At 48.6% G+C, this 19,490-nt stretch overlaps 1 protein-coding gene and 1 long non-coding RNA gene across 2 annotated transcripts; both read left to right on the forward strand.

Moving 5' to 3' along the window:
* Positions 1-2,831: 2,831 nt before the first annotated feature.
* On the forward strand, positions 2,832-13,494 carry LOC135537186 (uncharacterized). Its single transcript, XR_010455141.1, has 4 exons — positions 2,832-2,949; positions 3,286-3,409; positions 8,133-8,279; positions 13,471-13,494. It is a non-coding gene; the product is annotated as an uncharacterized LOC135537186 (long non-coding RNA).
* Positions 13,495-13,502: 8 nt separating this feature from the next.
* Positions 13,503-17,069, forward strand: LOC135537195 (papilin-like). The gene is made up of 4 exons (XM_064963393.1): positions 13,503-13,597; positions 14,223-14,329; positions 16,390-16,565; positions 16,903-17,069. Exons 2-4 carry the CDS (start codon positions 14,253-14,255, stop codon positions 17,067-17,069), a joined length of 420 nt encoding a protein of 139 aa, XP_064819465.1. The 5' UTR covers positions 13,503-13,597; positions 14,223-14,252.
* The last annotated feature ends 2,421 nt before the right edge of the window (positions 17,070-19,490 follow it).

The raw sequence follows: 19,490 nt of genomic DNA on the forward strand, positions 1-19,490 counted from the left end.
TAAGTGCATGTAAACTAGTTTTAATGACTCCAACCTAAGTGTATGTAAACTAGTTTTAATGACTCCAACCTAAGTGTATGTAAACTAGTTTTAATGACTTAACCTAAGTGTATGTAAACTAGTTTTAATGACTCCAACCTAAGTGTATGTAAACTAGTTTTAATGACTTCAACCTAAGTGTATGTAAACTAGTTTTAATGACTCCAACCTAAGTGTATGTAAACTAGTTGTAATGACTCCAACCTAAGTGTATGTAAACTAGTTTTAATGACTCCAACCTAAGTGTATGTAAACTAGTTTTAATGACTTCAACCTAAGTGTATGTAAACTAGTTGTAATGACTCCAACCTAAGTGTATGTAAACTAGTTTTAATGACTCCAACCTAAGTGTATGTAAACTAGTTTTAATGACTCCAACCTAAGTGTATGTAAACTAGTTGTAATGACTCCAACCTAAGTGGATGTAAACTAGTTTTAATGACTCCAACCTAAGTGTATGTAAACTAGTTGTAATGACTCCAACCTAAGTGTATGTAAACTAGTTTTAATGACTCCAACCTAAGTGTATGTAAACCTCAGGTGTCAACTGTTATCTGTATTCATAGATTAGGGCCTAGTTAGAAGGGCACAAGGCGAGACCCAAATGCAGACACAGGAGGCAGATGGTTGAGCGCCGATATTTGTCATAATAAAGGGAGGAGGGAAAGGCAGGTCGGAGACAGGCGAGAGTTGGTCAGGCAGGCTGGTTGTCAGAACAGGCAGAGTGGTCAGGCTGGCTGGTTGTCAGAACAGGCAGAGTGGTCAGGCAGGCTGGTTGTCAGAACAGGCAGAGTGGTCAGGCTGTCTTGGTTGTTAGAACAGGCAGAGTGGTCAGGCAGGCTGGTTGTCAGAACAGGCAGAGTGGTCAGGCAGGCTGGTTGTCAGAACAGGCAGAGTGGTCAGGCTGTCTTGGTTGTTAGAAGGCAGTGGCAGAGTGGGTCAGAACAGGCAGAGTGGTCAGGCAGGCTGGTTGTCAGAACAGGCAGAGTGGTCAGGCTGTCTTGGTTGTTAGAACAGGCAGAGTGGTCAGGCAGGCTGGTTGTCAGAACAGGCAGAATGGTGAGGCAGGCTGGTTGTCAGAACAGGCAGAGTGGTCAGGCAGGCTGGTTGTCAGAACAGCTGGTTGGGTTCGGAGTCAGGACAGGCAGAGTGGTCAGGTAGACGGGTTCGGTGTCAGGACAGGCAGAGTGGTCAGGTAGACGGGTTCGGTGTCAGGACAGGCAAAGGTCGAAACCAGGAGGACTAGAAACAAACATAGACTGGGATGAATAGGAGCAAGGAAAAACACTGGTTGACTTGGCAAACAAGACAAACTGGCACAGAGAGACAGGAAACACAGGGATAAATACACTGGTACAGAGAGAGAGAGGAAACACAGGGATAAATACACTGGTACAGAGAGAGAGAGGAAACACAGGGATAAATACACTGGTACAGAGAGACAGGAAACACAGGGATAAATACACTGGTACAGAGAGACAGGAAACACAGGGATAAATACACTGGTACAGAGAGACAGGAAACACAGGGATAAATACACTGGTACAGAGAGACAGGAAACACAGGGATAAATACACTGGTACAGAGAGACAGGAAACACAGGGATAAATACACTGGTACAGAGAGACAGGAAACACAGGGATAAATACACTGGTACAGAGAGACAGGAAACACAGGGATAAATACACTGGTACAGAGAGACAGGAAACACAGGGATAAATACACTGGTACAGAGAGACAGGAAACACAGGGATAAATACACTGGTACAGAGAGACAGGAAACACAGGGATAAATACACTGGTACAGAGAGACAGGAAACACAGGGATAAATACACTGGTACAGAGAGACAGGAAACACAGGGATAAATACACTGGTAAAGAGAGACAGGAAACACAGGGATAAATACACTGGTACAGAGAGACAGGAAACACAGGGATAAATACACTGGTACAGAGAGACAGGAAACACAGGGATAAATACACTGGTACAGAGAGACAGGAAACACAGGGATAAATACACTGGTACAGAGAGACAGGAAACACAGGGATAAATACACTGGCACAGAGAGACAGGAAACACAGGGATAAATACACTGGTACAGAGAGACAGGAAACACAGGGATAAATACACTGGGACAGAGAGACAGGAAACACAGGGATAAATACACTGGGACAGAGAGACAGGGATAAATACACTGGTACAGAGAGACAGGAAACACAGGGATAAACACACTGGTACAGAGAGACAGGAAACACAGGGATAAATACACTGGGGGTGATAAGCCACACCTGGAGGGGGTGGAGACAATCACAAGGACAGGTGAAACAGATCAGGGCGTGAAACTAATGCATTTATTTAAATTGACTGATTTCCTGATATGAACTGTAACTCAGTAAAATCTTTGAAAAATGTTGCGTGTTGCGTTTTATACTGTTGTTCAGTTTACTGTATTATAAACTGGGTGGTTCGAGACCTGAATGCTGATTGGCTGAAAGCCATAGCAGTATTTGTACTGCTCTAACTGCGTTGGTAACCAGTTTATAACAGCAGCAAGGCACCTCAGGGAGTTGTGGTATATGGCCAATATAACACGGCTAAGGGCTGTTTCCATGGCCCTGCGCATTGCGTTGTGAGAATGAACAGCCGTTAGCGTTAGCCATATACCATACCCTCTCGGGCATTATTGCTTAAATAATATTTTCTGTGTTCTGGGCGTATTCTATATACACTAATGTGCTGGATATTTTAAGTGTGTGCAACTGTCAAATTCTTCCCCCCAGGCATCATCCGCAGCCTAATGGTTCCCTGTTAGTTGGTCCTCTAACTAAGGCTGACTCTGGTTGGTTGCTCTGTGTGGCAACGCGTGACCGTGAGAGAGATCATCGCTACGTGTACCTGTCTGTCTCAGGTATGTAGAGACACGTCTGTCTCTGTGTTTGTTTTATCTTGTGGGGAACCTTGAGCCAAATCACTGTGTGTTTGTTTTACCTTGTGGGGAACCTTGAGCCAAATCACTGTGTGTTTGTTTTATCTTGTGATGAACCTTGAGCCAAATCACCGTGTGTTTGTTTTATCTTGTGAGGAACCTTGAGCCAAATCACTGTGTGTTTGTTTTATCTTGTGAGGAACCTTGAGCCAAATCACTGTGTGTTTGTTTTACCTTGTGAGGAACCTTGAGCCAAATCACTGTGTGTTTGTTTTATCTTGTGAGGAACCTTGAGCCAAATCACTGTGTGTTTGACAGAGAACACCAGAGGATCCCAGGCGGTGCAGGACACGACAGGAAGCCTCCCCCAAGATGGAGCAGACAGGACAGGAGAAACAGAAGTTATACTGCCGTCAGTACCTCATCGCCAGCCCTCACCCAAGTAGGAGTCACACACACACAGCCCTCACCCAAGTAGGAGGCACACACACAGCCATCACCCAAGTAGGAATCACACAAACAGCCCTCACCCAAGTAGGAGTCACACACACAGCCCTCACCCAAGTAGAAGTCACACACACAGCCATCACCCAAGTAGGAGTCACACTCACAGCCCTCACCCAAGTAGGAATCACACACACAGCCCTCACCCAAGTAGGAATCACACACACAGCCCTCACCCAAGTAGGAGGCACACATACAGCCCTCACCCAAGTAGGAGGCACACACACAGCCCTCACCCAAGTAGGAGGCACACACACAGCCCTCACCCAAGTAGGAGGCACACACACAGCCCTCACCCAAGTTGGAGTCACACACACACAGCCCTCACCCAAGTAGGAGTCACACACACAGCCCTCACCCAAGTAGGAGTCACACACACAGCCCTCTCTACATAGTCCCATCCACCAAACCCTCATCTCTACATAGTCCCATCCACCACCCCTCCTCTCTACATAGTCCCATCCACCACCCCTCCTCTCTACATAGTCCCATCCACCAACCCCTCCTCTCTACATAGTCCCATCCACCACCCCTCCTCTCTACATAGTCCCATCCACCAACCCCTCCTCTCTACATAGTCCCATCCACCAACCCCTCCTCTCTACATAGTCCCATCCACCAACCCCTCCTCTCTACATAGCCCCATCTACAACCCCTCCTCTCTACATAGTCCCATCCAACAACCCCTCCTCTCTACATAGTCCCATCCACCACCCCTCCTCTCTACATAGTCCCATCCACCAACCCCTCCTCTCTACATAGCCCCATCTACAACCCCTCCTCTCTACATAGTCCCATCCACCAACCCTCCTCTCTACATAGTCCCATCCACCAACCCCTCCTCTCTACATAGTCCCATCCACCAACCCCTCCTCTCTACATAGTCCCATCCACCACCCCTCCTCTCTACATAGTCCCATCCACCAACCCCCTCCTCTCTACATAGTCCCATCCACCAACCCCTCCTCTCTACATAGTCCCATCCACCAACCCCTCCTCTCTACATAGCCCCATCTACAACCCCTCCTCTCTACATAGTCCCATCCAACAACCCTCCTCTCTACATAGTCCCATCCACCACCCCTCCTCTCTACATAGTCCCATCCACCAACCCCCTCCTCTCTACATAGCCCCATCTACAACCCCTCCTCTCTACATAGTCCCATCCACCAACCCTCCTCTCTACATAGTCCCATCCAACAACCCCTCCTCTCTACATAGTCCCATCCACCACCCCTCCTCTCTACATAGTCCCATCCACCAACCCCTCCTCTCTACATTTTCCCATCCACCAACCCCTCCTCTACATAGTCCCATCCACCACCCCTCCTCTCTACATAGTCCCATCCACCACCCCTCCTCTCTACATAGTCCCATCCACCAACCCCTCCTCTCTACATAGTCCCATCCACCACCCCTCCTCTCTACATAGTCCCATCCACCCACCCCTCCTCTCTACATAGTCCCATCCACCACCCCTCCTCTCTACATAGTCCCATCCACCAACCCCTCCTCTCTACATTTTCCCATCCACCAACCCCTCCTCTCTACATAGTCCCATCCACCACCCCTCCTCTCTACATAGTCCCATCCACCACCCCTCCTCTCTACATAGTCCCATCCACCAACCCCCTCCTCTCTACATAGTCTCATCCACCAACCCCTCCTCTCTACATAGTCCCATCCACCACCCCTCCTCTCTACATAGTCCCATCCACCACCCCTCCTCTCTACATAGTCCCATCCACCAACCCCCTCCTCTCTACATAGTCCCATCCACCAACCCCTCCTCTCTACATAGTCCCATCCACCAGCCCCTCCTCTCTACATAGTCCCATCCACCACCCCTCCTCTCTACATAGTCCCATCCACCAACCCCTCCTCTCTACATAGTCCCATCCACCAACCCCTCCTCTCTACATAGTCCCATCCACCACTCCTCCTCTCTACATAGTCCCATCCACCACCCCTCCTCTCTACATAGTCCCATCCACCACCCCTCCTCTCTACATAGTCCCATCCACCACCCCTCCTCTCTACATAGTCCCATCCACCAACCCCTCCTCTCTACATAGTCCCATCCACCACCCCTCCTCTATACATAGCCCCATCTAACAACCCCTCCTCTCTACATAGCCCCATCCACCAACCCTCCTCTCTACATAGTCCCATCCACCAACCCCTCCTCTCTACATAGTCCCATCCACCAACCCCTCCTCTCTACATAGTCCCATCCATCAACCCCTCCTCTCTACATAGTCCCACCTACAACCCCTCCTCTCTACATAGTCCCATCCACAACCCCTCCTCTCTACATAGTCCCATCCACCAACCCCTCCTCTCTACATAGTCCCACCTACAACCCCTCCTCTCTACATAGTCCCATCCACAACCCCTCCTCTCTACATAGTCCCATCCACCAACCCCTCCTCTCTACATAGTCCCACCTACAACCCCTCCTCTCTACATAGCCCCATCCACCACCCCTCCTCTCTACATAGTCCCATCCACCAACCCCTCCTCTCTACATAGTCCCACCTACAACCCCTCCTCTCTACATAGTCCCATCCACAACCCTCCTCTCTACATAGTCCCATCCACCAACCCCTCCTCTCTACATAGTCCCACCTACAACCCCTCCTCTCTACATAGCCCCATCCACCACCCCTCCTCTCTACATAGTCCCGTCCACCAACCCCTCCTCTCCACATAGCCCCGTCCACCAACCCCTCCTCTCTACATAGTCCCATCCACCACCCCTCCTCTCTACATAGCCCCACCTACAACTCCTCCTCTCTACATAGCCCCACCTACAACCCCTCCTCTCTACATAGCCCCACCTACAACTCCTCCCTCTCTACATAGCCCCACCTACAACCCCTCCTCTCTACATAGCCCCACCTACAACTCCTCCTCTCTACATAGCCCCACCTACAACCCCTCCCTCTCTACATAGCCCCACCTACAACCCCTCCCCTCTCTACATAGCCCCACCTACAACCCCTCCTCTCTACATAGCCCACCTACAACCCCTCCTCTCTACATAGCCCCCACCTACAACCCCTCCTCTCTACATAGTCCCGTCCACCAACTCCTCTCTACATAGCCCTGTCCACCAACCCCTCCTCTCTACATAGCCCTGTCCACCAACCCCTCCTCTCTACATCGCCCCACCTACAACTCCTCCTCTCTACATAGCCCCATCCACCAACCCCTCCTCTCTACATAGCCCCACCTACAACCCCTCCTCTCTACATAGCCCCACCTACAACCCCTCCTCTCTACATAGCCCCACCTACAACCCCTCCTCTCTACATAGCCCCACCTACAACCCCTCCTCTCTACATAGCCCCACCTACAACCCCTCCTCTCTACATAGCCCCGTCCACCAACCCCTCCTCTCTACATAGCCCCACCTACAACCCCTCCTCTCTACATAGCCCCACCTACAACCCCTCCCTCTCTACATAGCCCCACCTACAACCCCTCCTCTCTACATAGCCCCACCTACAACCCCTCCTCTCTACATAGCCCCACCTACAACCCCTCCTCTCTACATAGCCCCGTCCACCAACCCCTCCTCTCTACATAGCCCCACCTACAACCCCTCCTCTCTACATAGCCCCACCTACAACCCCTCCTCTCTACATAGCCCTACCTACAACCCCTCCTCTCTACATAGCCCCGTCCACCAACCCCTCCTCTCTACATAGCCCCACCTACAACCCCTCCTCTCTACATAGCCCCACCTACAACCCCTCCTCTCTACATAGCCCTACCTACAACCCCTCCCCTCTCTACATAGCCCCGTCCACCAACCCCTCCTCTCTACATAGCCCCACCTACAACCCCTCCCTCTCTACATAGCCCCACCTACAACCCCTCCTCTCTACATAGCCCCACCTACAACCCCTCCCTCTCTACATAGCCCCACCTACAACCCCTCCTCTCTACATAGCCCCACCTACAACCCCTCCTCTCTACACAGCCCGTCCACCAACCCCTCCTCTCTACATAGCCCTACCTACAACCCCTCCTCTCTACATAGCCCCGTCCACCAACCCCTCCTCTCTACATAGCCCCACCTACAACCCCTCCTCTCTACATAGCCCCACCTACAACCCCTCCTCTCTACATAGCCCCACCTACAACCCCCTCCTCTCACATAGCCCCACCTACAACCCCTCTCTCTACATAGCCCCACCTACAACCCCTCCTCTCCACATAGCCCCATCCACCAACTCCTCCTCTCTACATAGCCCCACCTACAACCCCTCCTCTCTACATAGCCCCGTCCACCAACCCCTCCTCTCTACATAGTCCCGTCCACCAACCCCTCCTCTCTACATTGCCCCGTCCACCAACCCCTCCTCTCTACATAGTCCCGTCCACCAACCCTCCTCTCTACATTGCCCCGTCCACCAACCCCTCCTCTCTACATAGTCCCGTCCACCAACCCCTCCTCTCTACATAGTCCCGTCCACCAACCCCTCCTCTCTACATAGTCCCGTCCACCAACCCCTCCTCTCTACATAGTCCCGTCCACCAACCCTCCTCTCTACATAGTCCCGTCCACCAACCCCTCCTCTCTACATAGCCCCACCTACAACCCCTCCTCTCTACATAGCCCCACCTACAACCCCTCCTCTCTGATGGTTCAGGTTCAGTATAGACCGTTCAGGTTTGTCGTCTGTGGAGGGGAAAGCAGGACAGACGGTCAGACTAGCCTGTAAGATCATCCCAACGTCAGCGCTCTCTTCGGTCAGCCTCCAGTGGACCAGAGAAGGACAGACACTCAACTCTCTCAGGTAACTGTGAAGTCCTGTAACAAAACCCAGTTTGGGGTCAGAGCCACGGATTCAGAGATATTTAAGACCTTTTTAGCTTTCCTTTCCATACAGTTTTTATTGTTATTCTTTCAGTATTTTTTGTCTTCTTCTGTGAAGTTCATTGCGTTTCATTCATGTCTGAAATGTGCGATATAAATACATTTGATTTGATTTAGAGAGCTGGGACATTTAAGGTTTCTATAATCTGATGCATTTTAACATGACACTACAACATTCTATAACAGCCATGTTATCTCCCCGTTAACATGACACAACAACATTCTATAACAGCCATGTTATCTCCCCATGAACATGACACTACAACATTCTATAACAGCCATGTTATCTCCCCGTTAACATGACACAACAACATTCTATAACAGCCATGTTATCTCCCCATTAACATGACACTACAACATTCTATAACAGCCATGTTATCTCTCCATTAACATGACACTACAACATTCTATAACAGCCATGTTATCTCCCCATTAACATGACACTACAACATTCTATAACAGTCATGTTATCTCTCCATGAACATGACACTACAACATTCTATAACAGCCATGTTATCTCTCCATTAACATGACACTACAACATTCTATAACAGCCATGTTATCTCCCCATTAACATGACACTACAACATTCTATAACAGCCATGTTATCTCTCCATGAACATGACACTACAACATTCTATAACAGCCATGTTATCTCCCCATTAACATGACACTACAACATTCTATAACAGCCATGTTATCTCTCCATGAACATGACACTACAACATTCTATAACAGCCATGTTATCTCCCCGTTAACATCACACTACAACATTCTATAACAGACATTATCTCCCCCATTAACATGACACTACAACATTCTATAACAGCCATGTTAGAACCCCATTAACATGACACTACAACATTCTATAACAGACATTATCTCCCCCATTAACATGACACTACAACATTCTATAACAGCCATGTTATCTCCCCTATTAACATGACACTACAACATTCTATAACAGCCATGTTATCTCTCCATTAACATGACACTACAACATTCTATAACAGCCATGTTATCTCCCCATTAACATGACACTACAACATTCTATAACAGCCATGTTATCTCCCCTATTAACATGACACTACAACATTCTATAACAGCCATGTTATCTCTCCATTAACATGACACTACAACATTCTATAACAGCCATGTTATCTCCCCATTAACATGACACTACAACATTCTATAACAGCCATGTTATCTCCCTATTAACATGACACTACAACATTCTATAACAGCCATGTTATCTCCCCATTAACATGACACTACAACATTCTATAACAGCCATGTTATCTCCCCGTTAACATGACACTACAACATTCTATAACAGCCATGTTAGAACACATTAACATGACACTACAACATTCTATAACAGCAATGTTATCTCCATTAACATGACACTACAACATTCTATAACAGCCATGTTATCTCCCCCATTAACATGACACTACAACATTCTATAACAGCCATGTTATCTCCCTCATTAACATGACACTACAACATTCTATAACAGCCATGTTAGAACACATTAACATGACACTACAACATTCTATAACAGCAATGTTATCTCTGCATTAACATGACACTACAACATTCTATAACAGCCATGTTAGAACCCCATTAACATGACACTACAACATTCTATAACAGCCATGTTAGAATACATTAACATGACACTACAACATTCTATAACAGCCATGTTATCTCCCCTGTTAACATGACACTACAACATTCTATAACAGCAATGTTATCTCTGCATTAACATGACACTACAACATTCTATAACAGCCATGTTAGAATACATTAACATGACACTACAACATTCTATAACAGCCATGTTAGAATACATTAACATGACACTACAACATTCTATAACAGCCATGTTATCTCCCCCATTAACATGACTCTACAACATTCTATAACAGCCATGTTATCTCCCCTGTTAACATGACACTACAACATTCTATAACAGCCATGTTATCTCTCCATTAACATGACACTACAACATTCTATAACAGCCATGTTATCTCCCCATTAACATGACACTACAACATTCTATAACAGCCATGTTATCTCCCCATTAACATGACACTACAACATTCTATAACAGCAATGTTATCTCTGCATTAACATGACACTACAACATTCTATAACAGCCATGTTATCTCCCCATTAACATGACACTACAACATTCTATAACAGCCATGTTATCTCCCCATTAACATGACACTACAACATTCTATAACAGCCATGTTATCTCTCCATTAACATTACACTACAACATTCTATAACAGCCATGTTATCTCCCCTATTAACATGACACTACAACATTCTATAACAGCCATGTTAGAACCCCATTAACATGACACTACAACATTCTATAACAGCCATGTTAGAACACATTAACATGACACTACAACATTCTATAACAGCAATGTTATCTCTGCATTAACATGACACTACAACATTCTATAACAGCCATGTTAGAATACATTAACATGACACTACAACATTCTATAACAGCCATGTTATCTCCCCTGTTAACATGACACTACAACATTCTATAACAGCCATGTTATCTCCCCTGTTAACATGACACTACAACATTCTATAACAGCAATGTTATCTCCCCTGTTAACATGACACTACAACATTCTATAACAGCCATGTTATCTCCCCTGTTAACATGACACTACAACATTCTATAACAGCAATGTTATCTCTGCATTAACATGACACTACAACATTCTATAACAGCCATGTTAGAATACATTAACATGACACTACAACATTCTATAACAGCCATGTTATCTCCCCCATTAACATGACTCTACAACATTCTATAACAGCCATGTTATCTCTCCATTAACATGACACTATTCAACATTCTATAACAGACACTACAACATTCTATAACCATGTTATCTCCCCATTAACATGACACTACAACATTCTATAACAGCCATGTTATCTCCCATTAACATGACACTACAACATTCTATAACAGCACATGTTATCTCTGCATTAACATGACACTACAACATTCTATAACAGCCATGTTATCTCTCCATTAACATGACACTACAACATTCTATAACAGCCATGTTATCTCCCCATTAACATGACACTACAACATTCTATAACAGCCATGTTATCTCCCCATTAACATGACACTACAACATTCTATAACAGCCATGTTATCTCTCCATTAACATTACACTACAACATTCTATAACAGCCATGTTATCTCCCTATTAACATGACACTACAACATTCTATAACAGCCATGTTAGAACCCCATTAACATGACACTACAACATTCTATAACAGCCATGTTAGAACACATTAACATGACACTACAACATTCTATAACAGCAATGTTATCTCTGCATTAACATGACACTACAACATTCTATAACAGCCATGTTAGAATACATTAACATGACACTACAACATTCTATAACAGCCATGTTATCTCCCCTGTTAACATGACACTACAACATTCTATAACAGCCATGTTATCTCCCCTGTTAACATGACACTACAACATTCTATAACAGCAATGTTATCTCCCCTGTTAACATGACACTACAACATTCTATAACAGCCATGTTATCTCCCCTGTTAACATGACACTACAACATTCTATAACAGCAATGTTATCTCTGCATTAACATGACACTACAACATTCTATAACAGCCATGTTAGAATACATTAACATGACACATGTTACATTAACATGACACATTCTATAACAGCCATGTTATCTCCCCCATTAACATGACTCTACAACATTCTATAACAGCCATGTTATCTCTCCATTAACATGACACTACAACATTCTATAACAGCCATGTTATCTCCCCATTAACATGACACTACAACATTCTATAACAGCCATGTTATCTCCCCATTAACATGACACTACAACATTCTATAACAGCCATGTTATCTCCCCATTAACATGACACTACAACATTCTATAACAGCCATGTTATCTCCCCATTAACATGACACTACAACATTCTATAACAGCCATGTTAGAACACATTAACATGACACTACAACATTCTATAACAGCCATGTTATCTCCCCATTAACATGACACTACAACATTCTATAACAGCCATGTTATCTCCCCATTAACATGACACTACAACATTCTATAACAGCAATGTTATCTCTGCATTAACATGACACTACAACATTCTATAACAGCCATGTTATCTCCCCATTAACATGACACTACAACATTCTATAACAGCCATGTTATCTCCCCCATTAACATGACACTACAACATTCTATAACAGCCATATTATCTCCCCATTAACATGACACTACAACATTCTATAACAGACATGTTATCTCCCCCATTAACATGACACTACAACATTCTATAACAGCCATGTTATCTCCCCCATTAACATGACACTACAACATTCTATAACAGCCATGTTAGAACCCCATTAACATGACACTACAACATTCTATAACAGCCATGTTAGAACACATTAACATGACACTACAACATTCTATAACAGCCATGTTAGAGCTCATTAACATGACACTACAACATTCTATAACAGCCATGTTATCTCCCCATTAACATGACACTACTACATTCTATAACAGCCATGTTATCTCCCCCATTAACATTACATGGAGAATATTTAAACAATGCTATGTTACTGAATGTCTAGAATTTAAAACAATATATTCAACATTCTAAAAGTTGTGCCAACTCTCTAAACTGTGGCTCAGCTTGTTCTAGTCAACCATTTTGTAGCTTACTTTATGTTTTAGGTCCGTGTTAAACTACATTCAGTCAGTTGCTTTAGTCAGTCAGTGTTGCACTACACATCCCAATGTGGCCCACAGCAAGACATCTGTTCCCTTTCTACTCTAAGCCAGAATCTAAAGAGAACATGCCCATTTTAGGAAAATGTAGAGGGCGATGTTTTCTTATGCCTTGTCTTATTACTGTTTGGATAAGTACAACTCTCATGCCATAAATGTGACTGTGATTGGTTGTTTCTGCCCCGTGTGTAAATGTGATTGGTTGTTTCTGCCCGTGCGTAAATGTATTTGGTTGTTGCTATGTAGACATGCACAGCATGCGGACGGCACCTTGTGATTGGCCAGTTGAGGTCAGATGACTCAGGTGTCTACACCTGTACAGGCTCCACCCACAGTCAACTGGAGCAGAGACAGCTCACGCTCAAAGTACAAGGTGATTGGCTTCAGATACACCTGTCTCACATACCTGACTTGGCCATACCTGTCTCACTAGTACACATCTGTCTTTCACACCTGTGTTACAAATGTAACTTACTAGGACACACCTGTCTCACCTGTCTCACCTCTGTCTCACCTGTCTCACCTCTGTTACACCTGTCTCATCTGTCTCACCTCTGTTACACCTCTGTTAGACCTTTCTCACCTCTGTTACACCTGTCTCACCTCTGTCTCACCTCTGTCTCACCTCTGTCTCACCTCTGTTAGACCTGTCTCACCTCTGTTAGACCTGTCTCACCCTCTGTTAGACCTGTCTCGCCTCTGTTAGACCTGTCTCACCTCTGTTACACCTGTCTCACCTCTGTTACACCTGTCTTACCTCTCTTACACCTGTCTCACCTCTGTTACACCTGTCTCACCTCTGTTACACCTGTCTCACCTGTGTTACACCTGTCTCACCTGTGTTACACCTGTCTCACCTGTGTTACACCTGTCTCACCTCTGTCTCACCTATGTTACACCTGTCTCACCTCTGTTACACCTGTCTCACCTCTGTTACACCTGTCTCACCTGTGTTAGACCTGTCTCACCTGTGTTGTTGTATGGTATGTATTTCCAAGGAGACCTGAGGATCACCATGCCCCCTAACAATGTGCAGGTGTCTCAGGGCGGCACGGCCCAGCTCCTGTGTGGTGTCTGGGGACAACGTCAGCGTCGGCTGGTCCAGGTGAGATATGGAGCTGTGAACGGTTCTGCTCTCCATTGGAGCAGTGTCATCATACACACGGCAGATATTATAATACACAGTATGATGAACATAGAACTAGAACATAGAACTAGAACTAGAACATAGAACCTTAATTAATAGCTGAATATGTTGTAGCTTCTCAGGAATGGGAATAAATAGACCAGAAGTGTTTTCCCAGTTTTCCCTAACTTATGTCTGCCCTCCACTCCTCCACTCCTCCACCCTCCACCCCTCCACCCCTCCACTCCTCCACCCCTCCACCCCTCCACTCCTCCACCCCTCCACCCCTCCAATCCTCCCTCCTCCACCCTCCACCCTCTCCACCCCTCCACTCCTCCACCCTCCACTCCTCCACTCCCTCCACCCTCCACCCCCTCCACCCCTCCTCCTCCACCCCTCCACCCCTCCAATCCTCCACTCCTCCACCCTCCACCCCCTCCACCCCCTCCACTCCTCCACCCTCCACTCCTCCCACTCCTCCACCCTCCCTCCTCCTCCCCCTCCACTCCTCCACCCTCCACCCCCTCCTCCTCCCCTCCTCCACTCCTCCACCCTCCCTCCTCCACCCCTCCACCCCCTCCTCTCCTCCACCCCTCCCTCCTCCCCCCCTCCACTCCTCCACCCTACACCCCTCCACTCCTCCACCCCTCCACCCTACACCCCTCCACTCCTCCACCCCTCCCTCCCTCCACCCTCCACTCCTCCACCCCCTCCACCCTCCACTCCTCTACCCCCTCCACTCCTCCATCCTTCCACTCCTCCATCCTTCCACTCCTCCATCCTTCCCTCCTCCACCTCTCCACTCCTCCACCCTCCACCCCATCCCTCCTCCCACCCCTCCACTCCTCCACCCTCCACCCTCCCTCCTCCACCCCTCCCTCCCCCACCCTCCACCCTCCACTCCTCCACCCCCTCCACTCCCCCACCCTCCACCCCCTCCACTCCTCCACCCTCCACCCTCCACTCCTCCACCCTCCACCCTCCTCCTCCATCCTTCCACTCCTCCATCCTTCCACTCCTCCATCCTTCCCTCCTCCATCCTTCCACTCCTCCATCCTTCCACTCCTCCACCCCCTCCACTCATCCATCCTTCCACTCATCCATCCTTCCACTCCTCCATCATTCCACCCCTCCACTCCTCCACCCCTCCACTCCTCCCACCCCTCCACTCCACCCCTCCACTCCTCCACCCTACACCCCTCCCTCCCACCACCCTCCACTCCCTCCACCCTCCACCCCTCCACCCTCCTCCTCCCCCCCCTCCACTCCTCCATCCTTCCACTCCTCCATCCCTTCCACTCCTCCATCCTTCCACTCCTCCACCTCTCCACTCCCTCCACCCTCCACCCCATCCACTCCTCCTCCACCCCTCCACTCCTCCACCCTCCACCCCTCCACCCCATCCACTCCTCCACCCCTCCACTCCTCCACCCTCCACCCCCCCACCCTCCACCCTCCACTCCTCCACCCTCCCACCCCCACCCTCCACCCCTCCACTCCCTCCACCCTCCCTCCTCCACCCTCCACCCTCCACTCCTCCATCCTTCCACTCCTCCATCCTTCCACTCCTCCATCCTTCCACTCCTCCATCCTTCCACTCATCCATCCCTTCCACTCATCCATCCTTCCACTCCTCCATCCTTCCCTCCTCCATCCTTCCACTCCTCCACCCTCCACTCATCCATCCTTCCACTCATCCCATCCTTCCACTCCTCCATCATTCCCTCCTCCATCCCTCCCTCCTCCATCCTTCCACCCTCCATCCCTCCACCCCTCCACCCTCCATCCCTGCACCCCCTCTATCCCTCCATCCCTCCACTCCTCCACCCCTCCACCCTCCATCCCTCCACCCCTCTATCCCTCCATCCCTCCACTCCTCCACTCCTCCACCCTCCCATCCCTCCACCCCTCCATCCCTCCATCCCCTCCACCCCTCCACCCCCTCCCTCCCTCCACTCCCTCCACCCCTCCCATCCCTCCACCCCTCCACTCCTCCATCCCTCCACCCTCCACCCCTCTATCCCTCATCCCTCCTGTAGGAATGGTGTCCCTGTGCGACCAGATGGTGGGCGTGTTCAGATGTCATCAGATGGTAGTCTGATCGTGAATAACGTGCAGCCGACAGACGAGGGTTCCTACACCTGTAATGCCTACACTGGAACATACTCTGTCAGCGCCACAGCTGAAGTGCGCATAAACAAGGCCTCACGGCAAGGTGACTAACTGATGATGACCACTCATCTAACCCTCATTCTCAAACTGTCCTAAAAGTCCATTCACAACATATGAAACAGTGTTAAACACTCTCTCTTTTTATTCTCTCTCTTTCTCTCTCTCTCTCTGTCTCTCTCTGTCTCTCTCTTTGTCGCTCTCTCTTTCTCTCTCTTTCTGTCTCTCTCTGTCTCTCTGTCTCTCTATTTCTCGTTCTCTGTCTCTCTTTATTTCTCTCTCTCTCTTTCTCTCTCTCTTTCTCTGTGTCTCTCTCTCCCTCTCTCTCTCTTTCTCTCTCTTTCTCTGTGTCTCTCTCTCCCTCTCTTTCTCTACCCATGTAGAGCTGGATACAGGTCTTGGTGTGCCAGCTGAGTGTGTGGACCAGCCAGAGCTGGCTAACTGTGAGCTGATAGTGTACGCCCGTCTGTGTAACAGCCAGTACTACTCTAGTTTCTGCTGTGCCAGCTGTGCCAGGCACGCCAAGGAGAGGACAGATACGGCCAGATAGGGTAAGGCCCAGGGGGCAACGAGGTCATGGCCTGCTAGGGTATGGGCCAGGGGACAAGGAGGACCAGGGGGATAAGGAGGACCAGGGGACAAGGAGGACCAGGGGATAAGGAGGACCAGGGGGCAAGGAGGACCAGGGGGCAAGGAGGACCAGGGGCGCAAGGAGAACCAGGGGGCAAGGAGGACCAGGGGGCAAGGAGGACCAGGGGGCAAGGAGGACCAGGGGGCAAGGAGGACCAGGGGAGCAAGGAGGACCAGGGGGCAAGGAGGACCAGGGGCAAGGAGGACCAGGGCGCAAAAGGAGAACCAGGGGGCAAGGAGGACCAGGGGGCAAGGAGGACCAGGGGAGCTGAATGGGAATGGGGGACCAGGGGGCTGAATGGGAACCAGGGGGCTGAATGGGAATGAGGGGACCAGGGGGCTGAATGGGAATGAGGGGGACCAGGGGGGCTGAATGGGAATGGGGGACCAGGGGACTGAATGGGAATGGGGGACCAGGGGACTGAATGGGGAACCAGGGGACCAGGGGACTGAATGGGAACCAGGGGACCAGGGACTGAATGGGAACAGGGGACCAGGGGGCTGAATGGGGACCAGGGGGCTGAATGGGACCAGGGGGCAAGGAGGACCAGGGGGCAAGGAGGACCAGGGGGCTGAATGGGAACCAGGGGGACCAGGGGGCTGAATGGGACCAGGGGGCAAGGAGGACCAGGGGGCAAGGAGGACCAGGGGGCTGAATGGGAACCAGGGGACCAAGGGGGCTGAATGGGAACCAGGGGACCAGGGGGCTGAATGGGAACCAGGGGACCAAGGGGCTGAATGGGGACCAGTGGGCTGAAAGGGGACCAGGGGGCTGAATGGGATCGGGGACCAAAGGGGCTGAATGGGGACCAGTGGGCTGAATGGGGACCAGTGGGCTGAATGGGGACCAGTGGGCTGAATGGGGACCAGTGGGCTGAATGGGGACCAGTGGGCTGAATGGGACCAGTGGGCTGAATGGGACCAGGGGGCTGAATGGCAACCAGGGGACCAAGGGGCTGAATGGGGACCAGTGGGCTGAATGGGGCCCTGTGGATAGACTGTGGGAAGGTAACGGTCCTGGCTGGGGCACTGTGGATAGCCTGGTCCCAGATATGCCTGTGCTGTCTCAACTCTTATGGACGTTAGGAGTTGGCTAGACATCACATGAAGATCTGAGAACAGGCTATCATGTGGAGGGCCTGGAGTTTAGTACCGGGACAACTAACTCCGAACTAAACTGGCAAACAGACTCAACATACCTTTCTATGAAAAGGGACTGTCATCATGTTTCAATCATTCACTGCAAAAATCAAAGGCACTGTCGACATGTTTCAATCATTCACTGTGTAAAGAATCGACGGGACTTTCATCAAGAATCAAATGGAGTGACTCTTTAGGTTTAGCAGCATCAGGGACTGTCATCAAGAATCAAATGGACTGACTCTTTAGGTTTAGCAGCATCAGGGACTGTCATCAAGAATCAAATGGACTGACTCTTTAGGTTTAGCAGCATCTGTTCAGATAGAGCTGTATAATCTAGATCCTGCTTTTGTTCAGGGAATGTACTATACTTCACAATCTATATTGAGTGAACAAAACATTAAGAACAGCTTCTAATTTTGAGTTGCTCCACCCCCTCTACAAAGTGTGTTGACTCCAATGCTTCCCACAGTTGTGTCAAGTTGGCTGGATGTCCTTTGGGTGGTGGACCATTCTCGATACACACAGGAAACTGTTGAGTGTGAAAACCCCAGCAGCGTTGCAGTTCTTGACTCAAACTGGTGTGCCTAGCACCTACTACCATACCCCGTTCAAAGACACTTAAATATTTTGTCTTGTCCATTCACCCTCTGAAGGACACACACACACAATCCATGTCTCAATTGTCTCAAGGCTTAAAAATCCTTCTTTAACCCGTCTCCTCCCCTTCATCTACACTGATTGAAGTGGATTCAACAGGTAACATCAATAAGGGATCATATCTTTCACCTGGATTCACCTGGTCAGTCTGTCATGGAAAGCAGGTGTTCTTAATGTTTTGTTCACTCTGTGCCTTCACACCCGTTGACTTTATCCTAATGTTTGTTGTGTTTACAGCCTGAATTTGAAATGGATTGAAATTAAGATTGTTTTGTCACTGATCTACCCCATAATGTCAAGGTGGAATCATGGTTTTATTGGGAACGTACTGTCTTAGCTAACAGGGACTGGTTGTAGTGGAGCTAAGAGGGACTGGTTGTTGTGGAGTGAAGAGGGACTGGTTGTTGTGGAACTAACAGGGACTGGTTGTTGTGGAACTAACAGGGACTGGTTGTTGTGGAACTAAGAGGGACTGGTTGCTGTGGAACTAAGAGGACTGGTTGTTGTGGAGCTAAGAGGGACTGGTTGTTGTGGAGTGAAG

This window comes from Oncorhynchus masou, unplaced genomic scaffold, assembly GCF_036934945.1.
Source record: "Oncorhynchus masou masou isolate Uvic2021 unplaced genomic scaffold, UVic_Omas_1.1 unplaced_scaffold_722, whole genome shotgun sequence".
NCBI lineage: Eukaryota > Metazoa > Chordata > Actinopteri > Salmoniformes > Salmonidae > Oncorhynchus > Oncorhynchus masou.

Bases quoted from the DNA above. Each gene is read 5' to 3' on its own strand.
- LOC135537195 (XM_064963393.1), top strand. From the start codon at position 14,253: ATGTGCAGGTGTCTCAGGGCGGCACGGCCCAGCTCCTGTGTGGTGTCT. The intron at 14,330-16,389 runs GTGAGATATGGA...TCCCTCCTGTAG, and splicing joins GTCAGCGTCGGCTGGTCCAG to GAATGGTGTCCCTGTGCGAC. The intron at 16,566-16,902 runs GTGACTAACTGA...CTACCCATGTAG, and splicing joins AAACAAGGCCTCACGGCAAG to AGCTGGATACAGGTCTTGGT.